This window comes from Nycticebus coucang, chromosome 13 (assembly GCF_027406575.1).
Source record: "Nycticebus coucang isolate mNycCou1 chromosome 13, mNycCou1.pri, whole genome shotgun sequence".
NCBI classification, from domain to species: domain Eukaryota; kingdom Metazoa; phylum Chordata; class Mammalia; order Primates; family Lorisidae; genus Nycticebus; species Nycticebus coucang.
This window is the reverse complement of record NC_069792.1, coordinates 9,625,939-9,648,402: the sequence shown is the minus strand read 5'-3', so window position 1 is coordinate 9,648,402 and position 22,464 is coordinate 9,625,939. Positions and strand designations below refer to the sequence as shown.

Sequence of the window (22,464 nt, the reverse complement as noted above, 5' to 3'; positions counted from 1 at the left end):
ATGAAATTTCCTGGAGAAAGCATCCAGAAATCGATTCCCTTCCCTAGGGCTCGTGTGCAGCAACTGTGGTTATCTGCACAGGCTCAGCCTCTTTCCCCTGCCCAGAGCCCCAGACTGCACTGGAGCTCTGCTCCCAGCCTCATGTGGACCACTTCCCTTCTCCTTTGTCCAAACCTTCATTTGGAGAAACATCAGTAGCCACTGCTGCCCGTCTCACTTCTCTTATTCACCTTCCTGACCCCAGTTACCTTTTCTTAACTATTTCCCACGTTCATTACCAGTGGTTTTAAAAGAGAGAGGTCACAACAGCCCATGATTGGTCCATCACATTATCGATATTAAAAAATAAGCGCCTATACTGGTGTTCCTGGGGGAAAAGAATAATTTTCTTCTAAGGAAAATTAGGTAGTTCCTGCAGGCAGTAAATATGAAGCAGCAGGTTTCTTCCCACCAATTCTATCACAATAAGGCTTTTTATTATTTTTTCCTCTACATTTTATTTTGGCTTCCACACACCTAACAGAAGGGAAGGCGATTAGAAACATCTCATGCTCACTTTGGAAATGAAGACACACAAAATTAAACTGAATGCCTTCCACGTGGGGTTTTTATTTTTAATATGGCTAGAGGGGAATATTAAGATAACTTTCCACATTCTTTTTGTCTGACCATATGAAGCCTTTACAGACCCCAACATAAAGGATTCACTACTCTCAGTTGTCATGTTAAATAGGGAAATTACCCCCATTCTCCCATTCTGGCTTTCAAAATTGAGACTGAACTGTCCTAATGAAGATATGATTAAAATTATGACATAATATTCATGATTTTTAATTGTACACATATGACCAAGTATTTCCCTCTTTCTCATTTCATTTCTCATTTAGTAAGTAACTTATAATGAGTCCACCTTTGCCTTCTCTGTTAATGAAAATATAATAGTTGGTGTTTGATGGGGAAAAACTCATTTTATGAAGGATGAAATTCTGGAATAGTTGACCTGTATAACTCATTAGGTATTCTAAATCCATTTCATAATCAAAATCCAGTTGCTTAAAAAAATCATACCAAGATGTTTTTAGGACAATGCCTTGATAGAAATAACTCTATCTTTTTTCCTTACAAAAATATAAGTAAGTATTTTAAAACGTGAGCACCTGTTTGAGAGTTACCAAGATAAGATATTGGTGGGAGCAGTCTGGGTCTCCCTAAAATGGTTTGTCCCTGTGCCCCTTGACTTCACAGGAGTTCCACATAGGCTGTCCTTTCCTCAGAAAAGATGATTTTGTTTGAGAGCAAGACTATAGGTTGTGCTGGAAGGTATGGTTTGAGCCATGCATAGGGTGCAGGCCCATCCCGCGGACAGAGAGAGGGTCAAATGAATGAAATTCAGACAGTGCTAACCAAGGGACATGTGACACTGTCTCCGCCACTGCTCTGCTGCTCCGTGGCAGCCCTTCCCTTACCAGTTTGCAAGAGTTACCAACAAAGCAAGCACCTAATTTCTATAGACTATTCTGAAGCATTCTGTCGACGGACCGCCACCTGTTCTCTCCCTTCATGGGGACTCATTGTGCCAACATTCTATAATATCTCTGTTTCAAACTTAAATTCATTGTATTTTTTCTCATTTAATAGTCAAATTGGGGAGCGCACATCCTGCTCTGTATTTTTGAAAGAATATTCCTGGAGCAGATGTGAGGCGGATGATTGAACTTCAAAATTTTGGACAAATGTGCATGTTTCAGAGCAAACCCACATGATGGAACTGGCATTGTGCAGGCAGCTGGTTCGGGTGCAAGGCTAAGATTTCACATGCCACAATTGTTCACACATCCTGTTGTCATAATAGCCCACAATTACACGCAGCTACAAATATAAACACAAACTGGGAAAAACGGACAAAATTATTGATGACTTATTGGGGGCTCTGAAAATTACAATATTTCAGGAAAAACAGCTATTAGTGAGATTGCAATTGAATGTTTTCTTGACAGCCAGAGGGGACGTGACTAACAGGGCTGCTATGTGTTTATGTCACACGCTTCCCCACTGGGCGGGGATGGTAAGCTTCTGCGGAAGGGCAGGTTTTTATTTTCAGAATCCATGGTGAGGGAGAAACTATATGTACTTTGGTTTCTGTAAGGAATCTTTCAAAGAAGAAAAATCAAAAGGAAGCTGAAAGAAGCGATAAAAATCCTCAAGGAGCACCAAACCTCCCTTATGAATCATTCCTACCGAAGCCCCCCGCACAAACTCCACTTATCAGAGATCTCTTCATTTTAATACTTGGGAAGATGGTCCTGAATCTGGAATGGGAACAGAATTGTGTTTGGGATTCCAGGCGGGGTTTTTAAATGCTAATGACTCGTAAGACAATGGGGAGCCCATTTCAGAAGCATACTAAGTTGCTTATAAGGCACCAGATGGGGAAAGGGAAATAAAACATAAGTATTGCTGTGATGGGGGTCTCTGCGACTTATCTTTCACTGACTGGAGCCTACAGAGGAAGAAAAATAATAAGTTAACAACATCACGGCCCTTTGTATTAGGCTCCTTGGAGTTTCAGCAACCCTCAGCATCTTTTTTATGAGTTCCAGCTAAATTTCCTGTCTCCTTCCATTATTACTGAACTCTCCGATTCTGGTCATTGCAATATGGGCTCTAGGTTCACGGTGACAATGCAGAAAAAAATCAAACCCTAGAAAATAAAAGAGGCTGCCCCGCTTTGAAGCAAAAAGGGTTGGTCCAAAGAGTTATAAAGGGTTCTTGGGTCCTCTTTAGCCACGGAAAGTCAGCTCTTAAGTGGAAAAGGAAAAGTCACCTTAAATCAGAACCAGATGTAAATTACTAAATGAACCTTAAGTTCCTAATTGGAGACACAGTCGGGCTGTAAGACATTTAGCAAATTACAAACAAAATGTTCTTGTTTACATTACATTAAATGGCTTTAAAGCTGCAGCCAAAGAGCTAAGTAAACATGCTGTTATGCTAAAAACAGAGTGGAAAGCCTATTCTGAGTTTTGTGGATGCAGGAGAAACCACAGGCCCGGAGTCTGGATTTTTGTACACGCGCGCCCTGTCGTGGAAGAGGAGAGTGGATTTACCTCGAGATCCAGAGCGTAACGAGCAGATATCACTTGCAGGGAAAGTGTTTGAATACTGTAACATATGCCTTCTTTCAGGATGCATAATTTATACCCAAGGATATTAGCCCTAGCAGTTCAGCGCAATAGCAACACCTCATTATTTTAGCCCTCAGTATTTATTCCTATGTTTGACGCCTCATGAAATTACTGTTAATGTGTTTATATAGGGGCTGATCCTACACAAGTGGGAAGAATGTAATTTCCTACTCATTCTTTCCCGCTGCTGCGTCCTCTTCCCTGGCAGAAGTGGCAAGTGTAAATAGTTAATTTGCTTCAATTATGAGCCTGTCCTGCTAAATTAGAAGCAGCAGGGATATGAAGAGCCAGAATTATACTTATGAGGCAGCTGACAAATCCTCTGAGCCCACAGAATCAAATCATTTCCTTCTCATTGGTGCTCAGACACCCACTCTATAAATGCTGCCGGCTTCCCCCCTCTTACCTTCTGATAAAATTTGGATTTTATGTCAACAGTACTTAAGAGTAACTAAAATCCTGTTGCACTGAAACATTCATACATTGTTTATCAGGGCCATTTCCTTAAAAACATTAGGCGTTCCCCCCATCTTTTTAAAGTAAGAGTAAAGGAGATATAAAACAATTGTTCCCTTAAAGACTACAGTGGAAACGAAGTTTATATTCCGATGAATTTGAAACTGAGCAATTAAAATGATGGTGTGAATTGAGGAGCTTATTTTACTTCTTAAATCCAGGTATATATATGTACATATAGAATTATTGGCACATAAATGTGATTACTGCATGCCTCCAAGGGTATGAGCTATGTGGTACATGTGTGCAGATGTTTACATGCTGACACAGTGGGAGCAGACCTTTCATTTGAAAGTTGGCAGAGAGATAATTTGAACATAACACTCTTAAAACACTGTTGTGCTTTATGGGTTATTTGGGGGATGAGTTGCATATCTGTGTATCAGCCCAGGGTTTGCGTTGATCTATGTTAGTTTCGAACATGCAAATCAGTAATTCATTCTCAGCAATTGTGCTCATGCTGACCCATAGAAGTAGAAAAGTGAGCCCAGAGATTAAACGCTCAATAAATACTTCCCTAGTACCCCCTCTGTACTCAGCACGGTCCCAGGGTAGGCCTTCAGCAGTGAACAGGAGGGACCAGGCCCTGCAGCCGTGTGTCTGAGAGAAGCACCCAGGAAGTTCTCACGGTCGGAGGACCCATTGAGCAAACAAAGATGGATCTTTGGGGCAGCGCCTGTGGCTCAAAGGAGTAGGGCGCCAGCCCCATATACCAGAGGTGGTGGGTTCAAACCCAGCCCTGGCCAAAAACTTCAACCAAAAAAAAAAAGGGTGGATCTTTGGTTCAACCTTGGTTCATGATATACTTGCTGAATTGAGTAACAGATATTGAGTAACATAATTACCCACTCCAGTCTGTGTATTCTTATCTGTAAAATGAACATTATATGTATATATGCACATATATATATAGCCTGACACAAGAAGGTGCATACAAATGAGGCATAATTTTAATACCTTTTTGATGTTGACCTTGTAGCTTCGGTGTCCCACACCACAGAGGGACATAAACACTCAGCACATTGGGAAGTGTAACTGAACACAGCACTTCCCTTGGTCATCCTCATTTCATCAGAAGATAGATTTTGTAGCCACTGGGGGGACGGATGGGGGCAAGGAACTTGCTTCTGAGTCTCACCACCCTAGAAACAAACAGGTCATAACAATATTGCTGAGACCATTTAGATGGATCAGATTGTTCTCAAAACGAATGGATAGAACGATTTTTGTCACATCGCATAATGTTTTAAATACCCTAAATACCACTTCATAAAAGATCTTTGAAATTTGGAACACTTAAGAAAATGCTGAGCAGGTTACACGAGATGAAAATTTAACCACATTTAAGGACTATATAATACAGACATACTCGTTCTAACTGCCCTAAATAACAACAGCCTTGAAGGAAGCTGGAGATTTTAAATTTCTAGAGGATATGGCAGGGAATTGTGGTTACATTCTTATTCCTTATACATAACTATACTTGTAAACATTGTCTATAAATATGAAATAGTAGTGCAAAGAAACCTGCATTTCAAACCAGCCAAAAAGAAAAACGCCTTTTAGTTTTACGATAGAATCCAGACTGGAAGAATTGTGTATTTTTTCTTACTATTGTAAAGGCTGTTGAAATAAATTATGACTAGAGATTAATTAAGGGTCAGAGCAGAAAAGAAGGAAGGAAGAAGGAATTAAAGGGTATTTATAAGATTTTGCTTTTCTGTATGAGATGGATGGATTGTTTGTTTAGGGAAGAAGCGGAAAATAAAAGAGTGAAATGGCTGATTGCGTGAGAATTTCTGTGCTGTTGAAGTTTCTCATCACCCCTGATACGGAACTGCTGGTTTCATTAGGAATTATTAGCCTATAAGAGCATGTACATGATGACATTTAGAACATTTCAAAAATGACTCCCTGAATGGCCAGTCATGTGACAGGATTTGGATTCTCTTGAATCACTATTTAATGACTATCTGCGTTATGTTTCAGGTTAGCCGCTATATATGTATTAGTTTAACCACTGAGATGCAATCCTCAGATAGGGTCTGGTAGCTTTCTTGGAATAACAAACCACAGCCTATAACTAAGTTAGGACAGGATAAATTCAACAGTGTTTGGAAGAGCTGGAGAACATGATAAATGATGTATTCTGATTTTTAAATCCTCATCTGGCCAACTTTGCACTTTATTTCAAACAGCTGTGGCCCATTTGGAAGCCATTTTGTAATTCAACTAAATACTAATATTTACTGTATGAATCACATACCTTAAAAATATTTGTCTTTCCCTGAGAGTGAAGAACCATTTCTTTTCCAAACTTAACGTTGACATAAATCAGACCCATCCTCATAGGTTGCAAGATTCTCACACTTGATCTCTGCAATGGTGGTTCATTGCCACATGCAGTCCCAGGATATCTTTGATTTCTGCAAACAGAGAGGACTTTCCCCTTCCATAATTAGAGGCTTTGAAACATTTTTGAGGCTCACAGCAACCTCTAGCTCTTGTGCTTACACGATTCTCTTGCCTCAGCCTCCCGCGTAGCTAGGACTACAGGTGCCTGCCACAACGCCCGGCTATTTTTTTTTTTGTTGTTGTTGCAGTTTGGCCAGGGTTGGGTTTGAACCCACCACCCTCGGTATATGGGGCCGGCACCCTACTCACTGAGCCTACTCACTGAGCCACAGGCACCGCCCTTTTTTTGAGAAACTTCTTACAATAATAAAAATCTTTAAGATCTGTTCTAAAGTAAAAATTTTCCTACTTCACCTACATTGAGAATTCTTAGCTACTGTTTCTATGCTGTTTCTTCAGACATTTCTCTTAACTACAGAATTCAAACAGCCCCCTTGTACAATGTTAGAAAGTAACATTAGAAAGACTTAAAGAGTGTATAAAATTGGTACCATCGAGTAGTTCTCACAGGTGGAGATTCTAATTATTGTTGAGGAGACAGCCTCAGATTTTCATTCTAGCCTGGGCTACTGCCCTTTAAACACAATTACAGAGATCTACCTCCTGAAATTACCCCCTTTGGAGTCTCCCTCAGAACATCTGCAGCTATTCAGGAAGGACTGGGTCCATCAATCCATGTAATGTGACATGATGAGTTTACTCTTTTCTAAAGTGGTGTTTAGGCACCTTCGCGATGATCCCACATTGCTGATCATCAATAGCCAATAGGGAGCCATTTGTAGAAAACAGGGGATTTTGAGTACTAGTCAGGTAGCCCCTAACAGCATCGATTCTGTCATGAAACCAGGGCCACATGTTCAGCCTGAAATGCACGGAGCTAGCCACCTTGCTCCCTTGGTTATTAAACAACAAATTTCAGGAAAATTAACACTTTTGTGATGTTAACTGCCAGTAGCCCAACAAAATGACAGCAGCCTGGTGACACTGTTGCTGTTTTACTAGAAACTAAAGAAAGAAAGATGATAGAGCTACAGAGGGGCCATCTGGCAATAAATACCGTAGTCCCTGCCGCTGCATGGAAAATGCCACTTTGAGCAAAAATGCTGCAGACCAAAGTGTGTGTGTTATATTTGCCTTTGAAAGCAAAACGAACCTTAATCAGCAGAAGAGGGTCCCTGGGAGTAGCATATTAGTAAAAGCAGGGTACAAAAGTGTAGGTGTACAAACACGTGTTACCATCGATGGTGTATTTACTAGTAGATTTAGAACCCTCCTGTACCTGAACCTAAGGATTTATTGGCTTATTGCATTCAAAAAACAAAACAAAACCAAGAAAAACCTCGTAAACGGAATTTTTTAAGTTCCTTTAGTTTCACACTTAGTAAAGATGGCACAATGATTATATGATAGTATTGCTCTAATTTTTAGTGGTTTATTTTAATTGGCGTTTATTATGTCAAAATGCCAGATAAAAAGTAAAGACTAAAGACCTCCCTTCAGGACAATGATTAGCGCATTCATTTCATAGGGTCCTGTTGTAATTCAGTTAACCAGGTTAATCACTTGTTTAACTTAAGTAAAATGTTCTGCTTTAATTGGAAGGGAGGGTGGAGGTTAGGGTGGAGGGAGGGTAATGGATGGGGCCACACCTATGGTGCGCCTTAGAATGGGTACAGGCGAATTAAAGGCAGAATACAAATGTCTACATACAATAACTAAGAAAATGCCATGAAGGCTACGTTGAACAGTTTGATGAGAATATTTCAGATTGTATATGAAACTAGCACATTGTACCCCTTGATTGCACTAATGTACACAGCTATGATTTAACAATAAAAAAAATTAACCCCTATAAGCTATTTGCCTTAGAGTTTTACACACAGGATAAAAAATATTCCTTAAGGAAAACTGTAATGTATATGGCAATGCACAGTTTAAACTTAGAAAAATATCCAGTAAAATTTGTGGTATTTATAGGTGAACTCATCTAACATTTTATTATTTATATAATATGTAAACTTTCACCATGAAGTATGTATCTTAAAGCATTTTTAATTGCATTTATTTTTTATTATTTAACTTCTTTCTGTTAATTTCCCTTCTAACAAAATCTGTGAATGTGTGTCACTTGTTAAATTGCAATGAAAGAAGGAGAAAGTCTGTCCATGTGTTAGGAATTGTAAAAAAGCAATAATACAGCAGTAAGGGTTACAATAAAATATATTTGGGGGGCAATGGTTTATAACAAGCAGAATAATGCAATAATCTTCCAATATTTTTGACTGAGGAGTTTTTGAGAACACCTAGTGTCTCTGTATTTGTTCATTTATAATTGATACATAATCTACTGTACTAATACCTTTATCTGGTAATCATGATAGCTTCATACCATTAACTAATGTCAGAAGGAACAGCTTGTTACTGATAGAGTTGTCAATCCATAACTCAGTTTTTAATTTTTTTCTTTTTTTTTTTTTTTGAGACAGAGTCTCACTCAGTTACCCTGGGTGGAGTGCATGGTGTTGTAGCTCATAGCAACCTACCTCAAACTCTTGTGCTCAAGTGATCCTCTTGCCTTAGCCTCCCGAGTAGCTGGGATTACAGGAGCCCACCACAATGCCAGGCTAGTTTTTCTATTTTTAGTAGAGACAGGGTCTTGGCTTTTGCTCAGGCTGGTCTCAAACTCCTGAGCTCAGGTGATCCACCTGCCTTGGCCTCCCAGAGAGCTAGGATTACAGGCAGAAGCCACCATGCCCACCTTAATGATTTCAAGCCCACCTTCTTGTGGGGACTGGCTAGCCATATTAAAGCATAATGTTGTCAATAAAGTTTGTTCTAAGAAGAAACAAATACTCCCAAACAATAATATTTCTCACATCTTGAATTGTGGATTTTTCATAGTTCGTACTAGGCTCAGTAAACCGCAGTCAACATTGAAAACCATAAATTAACCTCTGCCGCCAACTGGCAGATATTTGGTTTTTAAGCATAATTTATACTGAACTACTCTGACTAATTCTAAAGCTGCTTTTCTCTGCTACCGATCTGTGTGTCTGTTTTTGAGCTCAGGATTACAAAATATTAGCCGGGCCTTATTCCCTGCTATAAAATTCAAGATATGGGAAATCTAAATTTATTGTATCCATGAAAATACATTTCCATTTATACAGCAAATGACAAAAAAATGTTTTGTTCTCTTGGGCTCATTTCAAAAGATTTCCAAAAATATATTCTAAAACTCTGAAAGAATCAACTTAATGGTAGCAGACGACCACGTGTGTTCACTTTGCTAATTTTTCATTTTCAAATCTAACGACTGTTTTCTGTTTAACTTAGCAAGATGACCTTCAGCGTTGCAAGCAAGTCATTTTTCAGTACTTTTGCTCAATTTAAGATGATTTTACTTTTATTTTCAAGATGATTCCATCTCAGAAATGAAAAGCTTCTGTAAACTGAAATTCATTTCAGAACATTTTTACTATTCAAAATGAGGTGTCTCAGATCCATGCCACCCAGGGTTTGGATCTGTGGCCAGAGCAGGCTGCAAGGTGGGGCACACGTGCTGTCCTCAACCACTCGGGGTCCTCTGTCCTTTCCCAAATGTGTCCCTGACTGCCATCACTATTTCATTTCCTGACTCTTTGAAAACGGGACTTCATGACTCAAAATCTTACAACTCCATTACATTTCCTTTGATTTCCTTATTGAATGTGACTTGTCATCTTTGAATTTTGTCTTTGTTTTTGTATTTAGCGTGGAACACATAGTCTATCAAGTATGAATGCACCGTGGAATTACCTGCCCTTTGTTTAGATATGAATGCTTTATCAACTCACATGTGGTTTCTCTAAGAACCTTCATCAATAGTATCTTTCTTTTTTTTTTTTTTTTTTTTTTTTTGAGACAGAGTTTCACTTAGTAAGCCTCGGTAGAATGCCGTGGGGTCTGTCACAGCTCACAGAAACCTCCAAATCCTTGGGGTTAGGCGATTCTTTTGCCTCAGCCTCCCAAGTAGCTGGGATTACAAGCGCCCGCCATGTATTTTTTGTTGTTGTTGCAATTTGGCCGGGGCTGGGTTTGAACCCATCACCCTCAGTATATAGGGCTGGCACCTTACCCACTGAGCCACAGGCACCGCCGTCAATAGTATCTTTCTAAGCCAGCTACCTCCATGTTCAAAGTAACCCAGATAAATGCTTTCCTATGCACTGTGTGAAACGTAAATTATTAACTGTTGTTAATCATCTTCTTATCCAGTTGATTGCCATACTTCTTAAAAGCTTATTTTAGTAAGAAAACCCCATCTTTGGAGAGATATATATTAATATATTATATGACATAGGTGTGTGTTGTGTGCGCCATTACATTCTGTATTATACTTCTCTGAAAACAAAAGCAGATGCACTTTCTAATTTAAGACATGTTGTTGTTACAGGTCTATAAAAAGAAAACCGAGGCCGCAAAGAAGGAGTACCTGAAGCAGCTAGCCGCCTACAGAGCCAGCCTCGTATCCAAGGTAATGTGCGATTGTGCCGTATCCTGACGGATGTGGCCATCTCCGTGCAGATTCTGATAGTCATTTAAAGGCATGAAAGATCGCTTTACAATTTTGCACACTCTTCTTTGTCAAAAGAGAAAAGTAAATCCTGAAGAAAGCTGTATGTTATGGGAATACTTGTTCATCCCCAGAAGACCAGAGCAGCATCTTCTGGGCCTTTTGTAAACTGTTGTCCACCTGTGGATTGTTGGTTTTGTGGATTAGTCACAGCACATCCTTAATCCTGCGCCAACTTTCTGCTTCTCCCCATCCCACTCGTTTTTTTTTTTTTTTTTTTTTGTAGAGACAGAGTCTCACTTGATGGCCCTCGGTAGAGTGCCGTGGTCTCACACAGCTCACAGCAACCTCCAACTTCTGGGCTTAGGCGATTCTCCTGCCTCAGCCTCTCGAGTAGCTGGGACTACAGGCGCCCGCCACAACGCCCGGCTATTTTTTTGTTGCAGTTTGGCCGGGGATGGGCTTGAACCCGCCACCCTCAGTATATGAGGCTGGCGCCCTGCTTACTGAGCCACAGGTGCCGCCCCCCATCCCACTCTTAAAGTGCCTCCCCCACCCACACCCCTTTGCCCTTGACTGAGGAGAGGCCATCCGTTTGAAGTTCTAGACTCATTAAAGCATCATTAAGAGGTAAGCTGTCAGGGGAAAAAAGAAATCCACATGATTTTGTTTGAAAATAAAACACCATTTAAAAAATATGTTGTGCTGTAGAATATCTTAAACACTAGTTCTCGAGAGCTAACTCTGGTCTCATGCTGTTAGCATTCTCAGGGAGGTAACCTGAGAGAAAGGGGCTGTAGATGGGAGACACTGTATAGTCTCAAGTTCAGATGTGGCTGTTACTTTCTTAACTGTGGCCCTTTATTAACAGGGCTCTGGATTCCATCTTAGTCTCTCTCACACACACAAAAAAAAACATAGTTTCTTTTTTCATTCGCAAATATCTAGTCCTATCCCACCCACTCTAAAATAATTATAAAAATCAGTTTTTAATTAAGGAAAATAGATACTGAGTAAACTGATACGGAAAAAAAAGAGCTCAAAGAACAAATGCATAAGACCTTCCAGTACCCCATTTGTCTAATGCAACTTTATGTTCCTCTTCTAATGGACGACATTGTAGGAAAACTTACCATATAGGATTTACCTTAAAATTTCTAGCTCTTTTGTATCTCGCTGTGAATCTCACTTTCTAATTTATTTAACTCATTTTGAAGTTATTTATATGTTCTGCTAAACCATCTTAGGTTTCCATATATGTATAGAATTCACAGCGTGTCAAATTATAACAAAAGAAAAAAGTACAACATGGTAGATCCATCCAGCCATCGGATTAATCGTATTGATAAAAATTGTCACAGATTACACCAGAAATATAAGGGAGACTTTTAAAAAGTGAGTTGTCCTTATTTCATCCAAGATAAATCCTTTTTGAACATTGTATATAGAGTTTTAATCAAAGCATTTTACATAAAAGAAAACCAATACATGAAGTCTCAACCTTAATACAAAGCAGACTAGCTAATGATATGCTGATTGCCAGAATGCTATAATACTGACTAAGCCTTCACTTTCCAAACAAGTGTCCTCAGATTTGCTCTTAGCTGCAACTTTTTTTTTTCACTATTCAGAGTTCCAACCCACAGTATACGGCAATTTGTATAAATGCTGTGAATTGCCGTTTCTACATTTAAAAAACCAAGCACTTTTTTTACAGCTTACTCTGACATTTTTCTTCTCTTTGGCAGTAGGAATTTTGCTGGAGCTGTTGAATATCTATTTACGTACAACTATCTATTGTGTGTATACAAATGGAAGGAAAGTTACAAACACCCACTCCAGGTTAGAAAAAATGACCTTCTGGTGTTGTGTGTGAGTGGATATTTGCTACATCACTTTCAAGGCACCTGCAGAAAATTTCCCAGCCTATTTTCCCATAGCATATGGCAACATATATAAAAATCTCATTCTTTTCCATTTTAATTACAACAAGGCAAATAATAACCATTCACATTTAAATATATATTTTTTCTACATTACAATTTTTTACTATATTATAAATTATTTCCCTATTCTGAAAGAGCTAAAGGAGCAAACAGAAAATGCTACAGGACATAATCCGTAGTTACAATTCCAAGGAACTACCCCGTGCCACGCCAAGCTCCGGGTCTTTCCTCCTCACCCACTCGTGTCTTCATTCCCAGTTTTTCAGGGTGTGTGCTCTGTGCCTGTGGCAAGCTCAGAGCATGCCATCCCCACCCCTAAACTTGAAGAACTGTCTCTTTAGCCAAGAGAACCAATAGTGAAAACATGTAAATGACCGATACCCTTGCAAATTCAGGCATATGAAGGAAGTAAGACAAGGGATCTGCTAATGTGGTCTGCAAAGACATTTTGGAAGAGATGACATTGGAGCTGGGGATCTGAGGAGGACAGCAGCTTGTAGACCCAGAGAGCCAGAGGAGCACTCCATCCAGCAGCCCCACAGCAAGTGCAAAGACTCAGGGTGGAAAAGCATCCCCTTGAATTGCTAATCTGTGACCATACCATAGCCTGCCACTTCTCACTAGGCCACGCTCCACAATCCAGGGCAGGCCCAGAGCTGACTGCTAAGAGAAAAGATGAATACACAGATCCAAGCACAATGTTTCATGATGCTCAAAAGGATCAAAACGGTACTCTGAAAATCAGCTGTTTCCTTCAGAACATAATCAAAAATGGAAACAGCCAGTGACCACCGACTCGGCCTATGAACCTGAGTCACAGGATTAACACTGCTCCTCCTCCCCTTTCAGCGACTTCTTCTTTAGTTTCCATGGACTGTCAGTCATCTAATTCAACATGTTAATTAAGAACTCCAGGCTTGAATCAGGTTGAAATCTACAAAAAACAAAAAAGCTCTGTCCTAGTAAATGAATATTCTAACCTTTGTACTTCACAATGACAATGCTGGCACATTCTCAGCAGGGCCCTGGATTATTTTTTCCCTATAATAACACAAATAGAAACGGGATCCTGCCGTGGAGAAGCTTCTCTGTGCTGGGACTTCTGCCTGTCTTCCTGCTCATCCCACAACTACCCTGTACAATAGGATTGGGCCCTATTTCCTAGACAGTCTCCAGGCAGAGAGATTTATTGGCTTTGCCCGCAGTGAAGAGGGGCCGCTAGGAGCAGAGGCAGAACTCAAACTCTTTTACTCTCTTATTCTTTTTTATCTTTTGAACTGGGACTTTTTTTTTTTATATATACAGAGTCTCACTTGGTAACCCTCAATAGAGTGCCGTGACATCTTAGCTCACAGCAACCTCAAGTTCTTGGTTTTGAGAGATCCTCTTGCCTCAGCTTCCTGAGTAGCTGGGACTGCAGGCACCCGCCACAATGCCTGGCAATTTTTAGAGACAGGGTCTTGCTCTTCCTCAGGCTGGTCTCAAACCTGTGAGCTCAGGCAATCCACCTACCTCAGCCTCCCAAGTGCTGGGATTACAGGCGTGAGCCACCATGCCCGACCTGAACTGGAAATTCTTCTTATTTCCACTTAAATTTCATGCCAATGCTCACACATTAAACAGGTAAGGGTACAGCTGTCCTGGCTTAAATGAGATTGAGGTCCAGAAAGTGTGCCCACTGTCAGCTACCCTCACCACTAGATGCCACCCAGAGACCTCCAGAGAAATCTGGGTCTGTAGAAAGTGAGGAAAACACTGCTCTTCCCGCGGATGGATGCTTCGCCCGGTCGCGTGGAGCCAGTGACAGAACGGCCGCGCACGGCCACTCTTCAAGGTCCGAGCACACCCAATTGCAGGACATGTCAGCAGGAGAGCAGAGTTTGGCAAACAGCACCAGTCAGACCCAAAATGCTTTATTCAATTTTAGGCTCTTTCATTCAGAAGAAAGTTAGAAAAAGTCACAAAAGCAGCTGAAAGGTCTAAAAAGGTAGCAGAGAAAAGAAGACATGATATTATTCAACCCAGAAAGCAAAGACTTGGAAATGTTCAGGCCCACAGTGTCATTAGACATAGTATAGTGATTATTCATGGTCCATTTTCTCTGATTATAAAACAAGAAAGTCAATGCTGCTTCAAACTAGAAGAGTTTGATCGGAATGGGGAACATTTCTAAACTCTTGACTTGTTGGACTGAACAATTTATGTCCATAGAGAAATTTAAATGCCCAAGCGAAAGTTGTCAGGAAGGATTGGAGAAGGTCTCTGAAGTATTTTCGACCTCTGTGGGTTCATATGGAATCAAGGGAAGCCTGTCCGGGGACCTCTGAAAATGCCACCACTGTGAGACTGGGAGTCTCAAATGGCTGAAAAGTCCGCAGTCACGGGGATGGGTGGATGGGGGTCCCACTTGCTCTCTGCCTGTCTCCAGGCAGTTACTTAGATACTCCAAGTTCCAAATTATGCAAGTGTTAAACAGAGAAGATAATAGGAGCTACATCATAGGGTTTCCACGAGGATAAAATAAGAAAATCTATACAAATTACATGGTTCACGTAAGGATGTTATGCTAAGTGAAGTAAGTCAGTCGCAGAAAGACAAGCACTCCTGATTCTACTTGGAGAAATATCTAAAGGAGTTAAACACTGTGAATCCAAGAGTGGTGGTCGCACAGGGTCAGAGCAGGGAGAATGGGGAGTCGCGGATCAACAGACATGAAGTTTTAGTGCAGCAAGACGAATCAGCTCTCGCCGTCTACTGTCCAACACTGGGCCTGGAGTTGGCCCCACTGTATTTACATTCAAAATGTTGTGCAGACGGTAGATCTCATGGTGCGTGCTCTTACTACAACAAAATAAAATCTTAAAAATTAAAAATATTTTTAAAATAAACTGCATAATTTATGATCTGAAACACAGGGAGCACTTAATAAATATAAGCAATTATTATTATGAACTTGACTTTTAGTATTATTGCCAGTGTGCAAAGGAGTAGGTATAGATTTGGGTATCCCTGAAAATTTAGCAGGGTCGTATTTTCAATTTGCCTGCAAAGTTACTTCACTATAAAGAAAATTTTTAAGTGACGATAAAAATAAGCAAAATGTTGCTTCGCAGCAACCTTCTTTTATAAAAAGAAGAAATGATCTAGATATAAACAAAAGTGTGTTCATCTATAGATTTCTTAATTGAAATGGTCTTTATGAACCCTGCAAAGAGGGCCAAGAATATATGTTGTTATGAAGGCAAGGACTTCCTGGCTTAAGCAGTTTTACACATTATTAAAGGTCAGATGGGGTTGAGCTATTAAATAAAGCTCAAGGAAATATGGTTTTTCCATAGACTCAGGAATTCCTAGACACAGATCTAAATTATTATGCTGAAAACAATGTATAACTTTTAAAGCAGTGAAACTAGCTTCATATTACCACATAGACCAGGATTTATATTCCCAAAATGAGTGTTGCATTCAAAGTAGTTACCTTGGGAGGCTACAAACTTATTTTATTATTGCTCCCAGAGTTCAAAAAATTTTTGAAACTCCTTTTTTAGAACTGCCTTCAGGAAAAGTTTATGAGCCGCATCAGAAAATCGATCTTGACATATTGTTCTCACACCTCATTCTTTTCCCCTAACATCACCCAGATAGAACCCACATACTTGGCTTCAGATGTCGATTGGCTGTTTCCAAAAATTCAAATACACCATCAAAAGACAAAGAGTTGTCTGAGGATATGTAAAACAGGGTCCCACTGACTCTGAAGAGAATTCCAGTAGGGAATTTCCCAAATATCCCAAGTAAAAGCAGCACTAAGGAAATAATTGTACAGCTTTCTAGAAGTGCTGGCGTGGAAGGAGATGGCTGTAGGTTAGTTTGTTTAAAGTGATCAGCTCCCTGGCTTTAAGGTCACCTATAATAAGAGATTTTGTTTTTACCTTGAGTGCATTATGTGTGAAAACTTATATAGATAGGACAATGAAAAAAAATAGGATGATACTGGATCAAATTAAGCAGGTTCTATCTTGCCCTCATCAATAGTAAACACAATGCTCAATTCAATTAAAAGAGAGTGCATTCAAAACCAATAAGTGACTTCTTTTTACAGGATTAGGTAAACTAAATAGAATTTATGCCACGAGAGGTATTGAGTCAAATACTGAGACTGAATTTGCAAATGGGATGGATCATTTTATGACTGTTAACATAAAATTTGCAGCTCTGTAAACCCAGATTGTGATTTAAAGATAATAAAATCTCATGCTTCGGGGTATAAGTTAATCACCTGCACGGACCACAAAGAATGTTTCTTCCAGAAGTAACAATACACAATTGAGTAGGTGCATAAATTTTGTTTAATTTCCAGTGCATTGAGTATCGGTCAGTGCTGAAAACAAGAATCAAATTAGACGGACTATTAATTTGATCTGGTTCACCAACTCCTATATTGTTGCTTTCACTGTGTTTTATGTCTTGTGTTTATACTTTGCTATTTTAAATAACAATTGCTTTGTCAATCTTTCATTTTTATAGCACATACCATCCCACAATGGGGGAATTAATACACTGTGCAGTATTATCTTCATTGTATAAAGTAAATGGGATTGTAGGTTTCTTGGATAATCAACAGCTTGGTTAATAAGAAGTATCTTAAGGCTTATAGAGTTATAGCCTTTGAACATTTTGCATATGTCAGAAGTCTCTACAGATAAGACCCAAAAGGTCTCTGTGGCCAGAACTGTCCTTTTGTGCCTGTAGAAAACATCTCTCAGAAGCTGTGGTCTGAAAGCAAATAGGAAAGAGAACAAACTCGGAAACTAACAGCAAGAGCACTTTCCTCAGGCGGGGCCTGTGGCTCAAGGAGTAGGGTGCTGGCCCCATATACCAGAGGTGGTGGGTTCAAAGCCGGCCCTGGCCAAAAAAAAAAAAAAACTGCAGGAAAAAAAAAAAAAACCACATCCTACCCTGAACATGTCAGATCCAAGGTTGATTTTCAGTTGTATATACACAGGTAGAAACACATTTGTCGGTGACCAACACAAGACACTCTAAATAAAAGCAGTTGATGTTTTTGAAAGCAGAAACAAAAGTGAATTATTTAGTATGTATAAGAAAATAGTTCTACTTTCTGAATGGTAGGCCTAGAGATCTTCACATGCAGTATAACTAGCAAAATTGTAGCCTTTCTTTCACAAGTTGGAAGAAAATGATGGTGAGAGTGTATTAATTTATGATTTCTTCATATTTCCATTTAATCAGATTATGAACTTGTGGCAGCTTGCTATTGAAAACGAACATATTCTGCCTGTCTTCCAGAACAATAAAATAGCTCTGTAATAAATAGATGTCTATTATATTAGTCTGATTAATAATTAATCAGAAGTGAAGTTAGAAGTAGGTTTTCCCTCATCTAAATGTGTGGACCTTTACATAAAGATCCAAATTCTCAAAGGACAGGTGGAACAGAGCCAGTTCCCTTGCTCAGACCATCTCCCCTCCTTCCTAGAGCCATCAGCCAGGAAGGGCACTGCACCCACCCTGAGGGCAGAATGAAGGCCATGATTTCTAAGCACTTTGAAAAGTGTGTGGTCCATGCTGAGAGCAGGGAGTGAGGAAGGTCAATGTGATAGTCTGTGGATTTTCTGAGCCTTCCGATCTTTCCTCACACCTTTGGAGGAGGAATGATGTGTCTTGTGAAGGATCGCAGCAGGGACAACAGTGATTGCAGGGAGTGGTGCTTAGGAAGACTCATTCCAGTGTTCTCTGGGTACTTTGCACTGTGCTAGATGCAGGGGCTATGGAAATTCAAGTTCCTTTCATAAAAATGATACCCTCTTTCAGGATTTAGGACATCTTTGTGAAAAGAGAATTTAGGGAGAGAATTCATTGGAGTACCTGCCATAAGTGTCCCTGCCAGAAGTGTGCGCCTAGGCAGATTACTTAGCTAGTCACAGTCAACCATTTAGAAAGTAAAGGTAAAAAAAAAAAATGCAACTTCCTAACATTCTTTCTCCCTCTTCATTAAAAATTATGTTTCAAGTGTTGTCTGAATCATTCTATTTGAAAATCTATTAAATTTGCCAATCGTCCTGGTATGATTGAAAGCTACTACAACTTTCAAAATAGGTTTAGGGAGACTGGTCTTTGCATGCTTTGGTATAGAGGAGATAAATAACAAATAGCTGGACAAAGGTAATGTTTTGGGCTTAGTTATCCACGAGAAAGGAAAGCGCTACAAGGTTGGCAATAAAGTATCTCCAATTAAGTTGCTATCTATTGATCTCTATAAATCTGTATGTCTCTACTGCTGTCTCTGGGTCTATTTTCTATCTGTATAGTGGACCACGTGCTATTATGTAAAAAGTAGAATTCAGGCTTGGTGCCTGTAGCACAGTGGCTACAGCGCCAGCCACATACACCGAAGTTGGCAGGTTCAAACCCAGCCTGGGCCTGCCAAACAAGAATGACAGCTACAACCAAAAAATAGCTATGTGTTGTGACGGGCGCCAGTAGTCCCAGCTACTTGGGAGGCTGAGGCAAGAGAATCACTTGAGCCCAAGAGTTTGAGGTTGCTGTGATGTCACGGCACTCTACCAAGGGTGACGTAATGACACTCTATCTCAAAAAAAAAATGAAAATAAAAAGTAGAATTCAGGAGAATTGGATTCATTGTTTATTTTGAATTTGAAATGTTTGTTTCTAAGTCTAATAATCACCTCATTAGTCATAACACACAGAAATAAAAAGCAAAAACATTTTTGCAACCACATATATTCAAAGTTTTGACCATATGGGTAATGTAAGCGACTTTTATTCTTTTTAAATTAAAAACAATAACTATAAGGAAAAAAATAAGGATGCACCAACATGTATAAATTTCTATTGCTACAGTTCTGTCCAGTATTAAGTTGACATCGTCTGTGACTAAATATGAATCTAGCCTTTCTGCAGTAGGCTTAAAAAAGAGAGAATTCAAACACAATGGAAATACTTTTCCATGTTCTTAAACTCCCAGGCTTATCATGTTGTCTTCCTGGCATCTATGGAATAATTTCAAGGGATATCATTTGCAATATGTGTTATTCTCATACAGAAATGATCACTGTTTACACATCCTGAGGTAACCCGGGTGACCTTTTCCTTGAATTGTTAACTATTTTGCACCTTGACAAAAGGACTTGTAAAATGAAAGCCAAAAAAAAATAGTTTTTTTGTTTTGTTTTTTTAAAACTTAAAATTAGTTTTTCTTAAACTAGCTTTTTTGTCTTTTTTTTTTTTTCACTGAAAGCACTTCTGGAGAACTGTATTTAATAAACCTTCTTGGGTATAAAGCCTCCCCTTAAAATTTTTTGTGAGCAACTTTTGATACTTTTAATGATGCTACGTAAGATGCGGTGTCTGAATACCGATGCCCATTTAGAAGGCTGCGTCAGCGCTGACACAGGAGGAAAACGTCTTAAGGAGGGCACCATGTAGAGAGGCTTAGATTCTTGGGGTGTGCCTTATGATATAGTCTGTAGGCAGCACTCAGAGTCTCCCAGGACCCCAGATCTCCAGAGCGTGGCGTGTTCCATAGATGCCAAATTTGTCCTTTCTATAAGGACAGAATGTGAAGAGAATCATCCTCCCATGGCAGCCTGGGCCCTCGGGGGGGTCCTCAAAGGTGCAGATCAGCTTTCTTGTGGTTTTTGTTAAAATTTCCTACATTAGTGGGGACACATTAGTCGTGTTGTTGTTAGCAGTATTGCAGGATAACTTTAATAAGGAAGGTGCCTGGTATGATTTCGTGCAACCGACCCGGTCCCTTAAGTGCCCCTGGGTGCCAGAGCAGAAGACGCAGGGAGCCCCCACAGTGCAGCCCTCCTCTCCTGAAGAGAAGCAGGAAACTCCCTGTGACTTGAGCATTGAACAGCATGACGTCGGGGTCACAGTGTCAAAGCATCTGTGTATGCTCCAGACCTCATCTTGACAACGTGACCTTTTTCCTCCAGAAGGCCATGGTAGCATTTTTCTTTTTTCTAAACTTGGTTCCACTTCCCACTGTTTGTCACATCAATCTCTTCCTCTTAACGAAAGTCGGATGTAGATTCCTGCTCAAGAGGAAGTGCCTCAGGGTTAATTCTTGACCCTTCTCAATTTCCACTGAAAGTGTCTAGTTTTTAAGTCAATTAAAAGATTGTTAGGAAACGGCCATATGAAAGTGTGGAAAAAATTAGGACAAAATTATATTAATTCATGATGCACTCAAACATCTCTAAGAGAGATTATTTTTATCCATTTCATGATGGCGGATAATTCATCACCAACTTCATTTTAAAAACTCAAGGTGAGTTCTGTGGTTACTTTGATGACTATATTAATATATTTTATATGACTACAGAATGGTATTTCAGAATTCCTCTGCCTCTATTTCTATCAACCAGCTTTATTTTCTTTGTGAAAATATCTAGGCTTAGGCTCTTTGAGAATATAAAAAGGAAAAAATTTTTAAAAATGCTAAACGTGAGCAATCTTCAGAAGAACACAGCTGAGTTAACTTTCCAAGTGAGTGGACACATGTGTTCCCCATCACGGCGTCCGCAGCCTCTGTCCCGCCCCACCCCCAGCTTTTATCTTGGTTTAGATGAGAAAAGTCACTAAGATCATTTAAGCAAAGGAACAAGGTATCACTGTAGACTGATTTAGAGTTCATAAAAGAGATGGAAAAAGCTCATTCTTGTATAAGTCAAGTTAGAAATAACGGAGGAGGAATTTTTAGATAACAGAGTCAAGCACAGTAACGGCCGCTGGGCGTGATGTTTCACGCCTATAATACCAGTGTTACTGGAATTTCTTTCTTCAGTAGGTCCTTGGTCTTGGGTCTTTAAATAATGAACTCACAGACTCCAGATCAGTCATAAGATGGGATTTATTGGACAGAAAGAGTAAAAAGCACCAGAGGTTCTGGACAGGACTAAAAAGCACCAGAGCTTCTGGCAGAGGGAAAGACCCAAGTGGGAAGACTCCACGTGGATCCTTTGTCTAGGGCTGTAAGGTCTTGAGAATTACATTTGGCCAGGACTTGGTAGAGGAAACACTTTTTCAATGTTAATGAATGTTATTGAGAAATGAATGAACGGGCTGTCCCTCCAGCTCTGGGCAAAAGGTTAGGGCGCCTCCCCCCACCCCATGAAACTGCCCAGGCCTAGGAAGGGGTCCTCTGTCCAGCCTTGAATGGGGGAACCCAGTATCACCAGCACTATGAGTGCAGAAGGCTCATTTCAGGCCAGTAGTTGGAGACCAGCCTGGGCAACATAATGAGACTCTTGTTTCTAGAAATAAAAAATAAAAATAAATTAGCTCAGCATAGGGGCACACACCTGTAGTCCCAGCCACTTGGGAGGCTGAGGGGGGAGGGTGGCTCCCAGGAGTATGAGGTTACAGTGTGCTATGATTGTGTCACTACACTCCAGCTTGGGCAACAGAGGGAGACCCCCGTCTCTGAAAACAAACAAACAAAAGAACAGTACTGGGGCTCGGTGCCTGTAGCTCAGCAGCTAGGGTACCAGCCACATACACCAGAGCTGGCGAGTTTGAACCCAGCCTGAGCCTGCCATACAACAATGACAACTACAACCAAAAAATAGCTGGGCGCCTTTAGTCCCAGTTACTTGGGGGAGGCTGAGGCAAGAGAATCTTTTAAGCCCAAGAATTGGAGGTTGCTGTGAGCTGTGATGTCACGGCACTCTACCCAGAGCAACATAGTGAGACTCTGTCTCAAAAAAAAAAAGAACAGTGCTGGGTGTGGACTCAAGTGAAAGTCTGTGAGTAAACTGACAGAATGTATGTGTCAGGCTCTCATCTCTGCCCTTGT

General features: G+C 40.1%; 1 protein-coding gene across 1 annotated transcript in view; it reads left to right on the top strand.

The window, feature by feature from the left end:
- TOX (thymocyte selection associated high mobility group box) overlaps window positions 1–22,464 on the top strand; it is a 317,136-nt gene that overhangs the window by 285,214 nt on the left and 9,458 nt on the right. Inside the window, exon 6 of the mRNA XM_053559342.1 lies at window positions 10,552–10,632. Within this exon, the coding sequence (XP_053415317.1) occupies window positions 10,552–10,632 (81 nt within the window). The remainder of the gene's footprint in view (window positions 1–10,551; window positions 10,633–22,464) is intronic.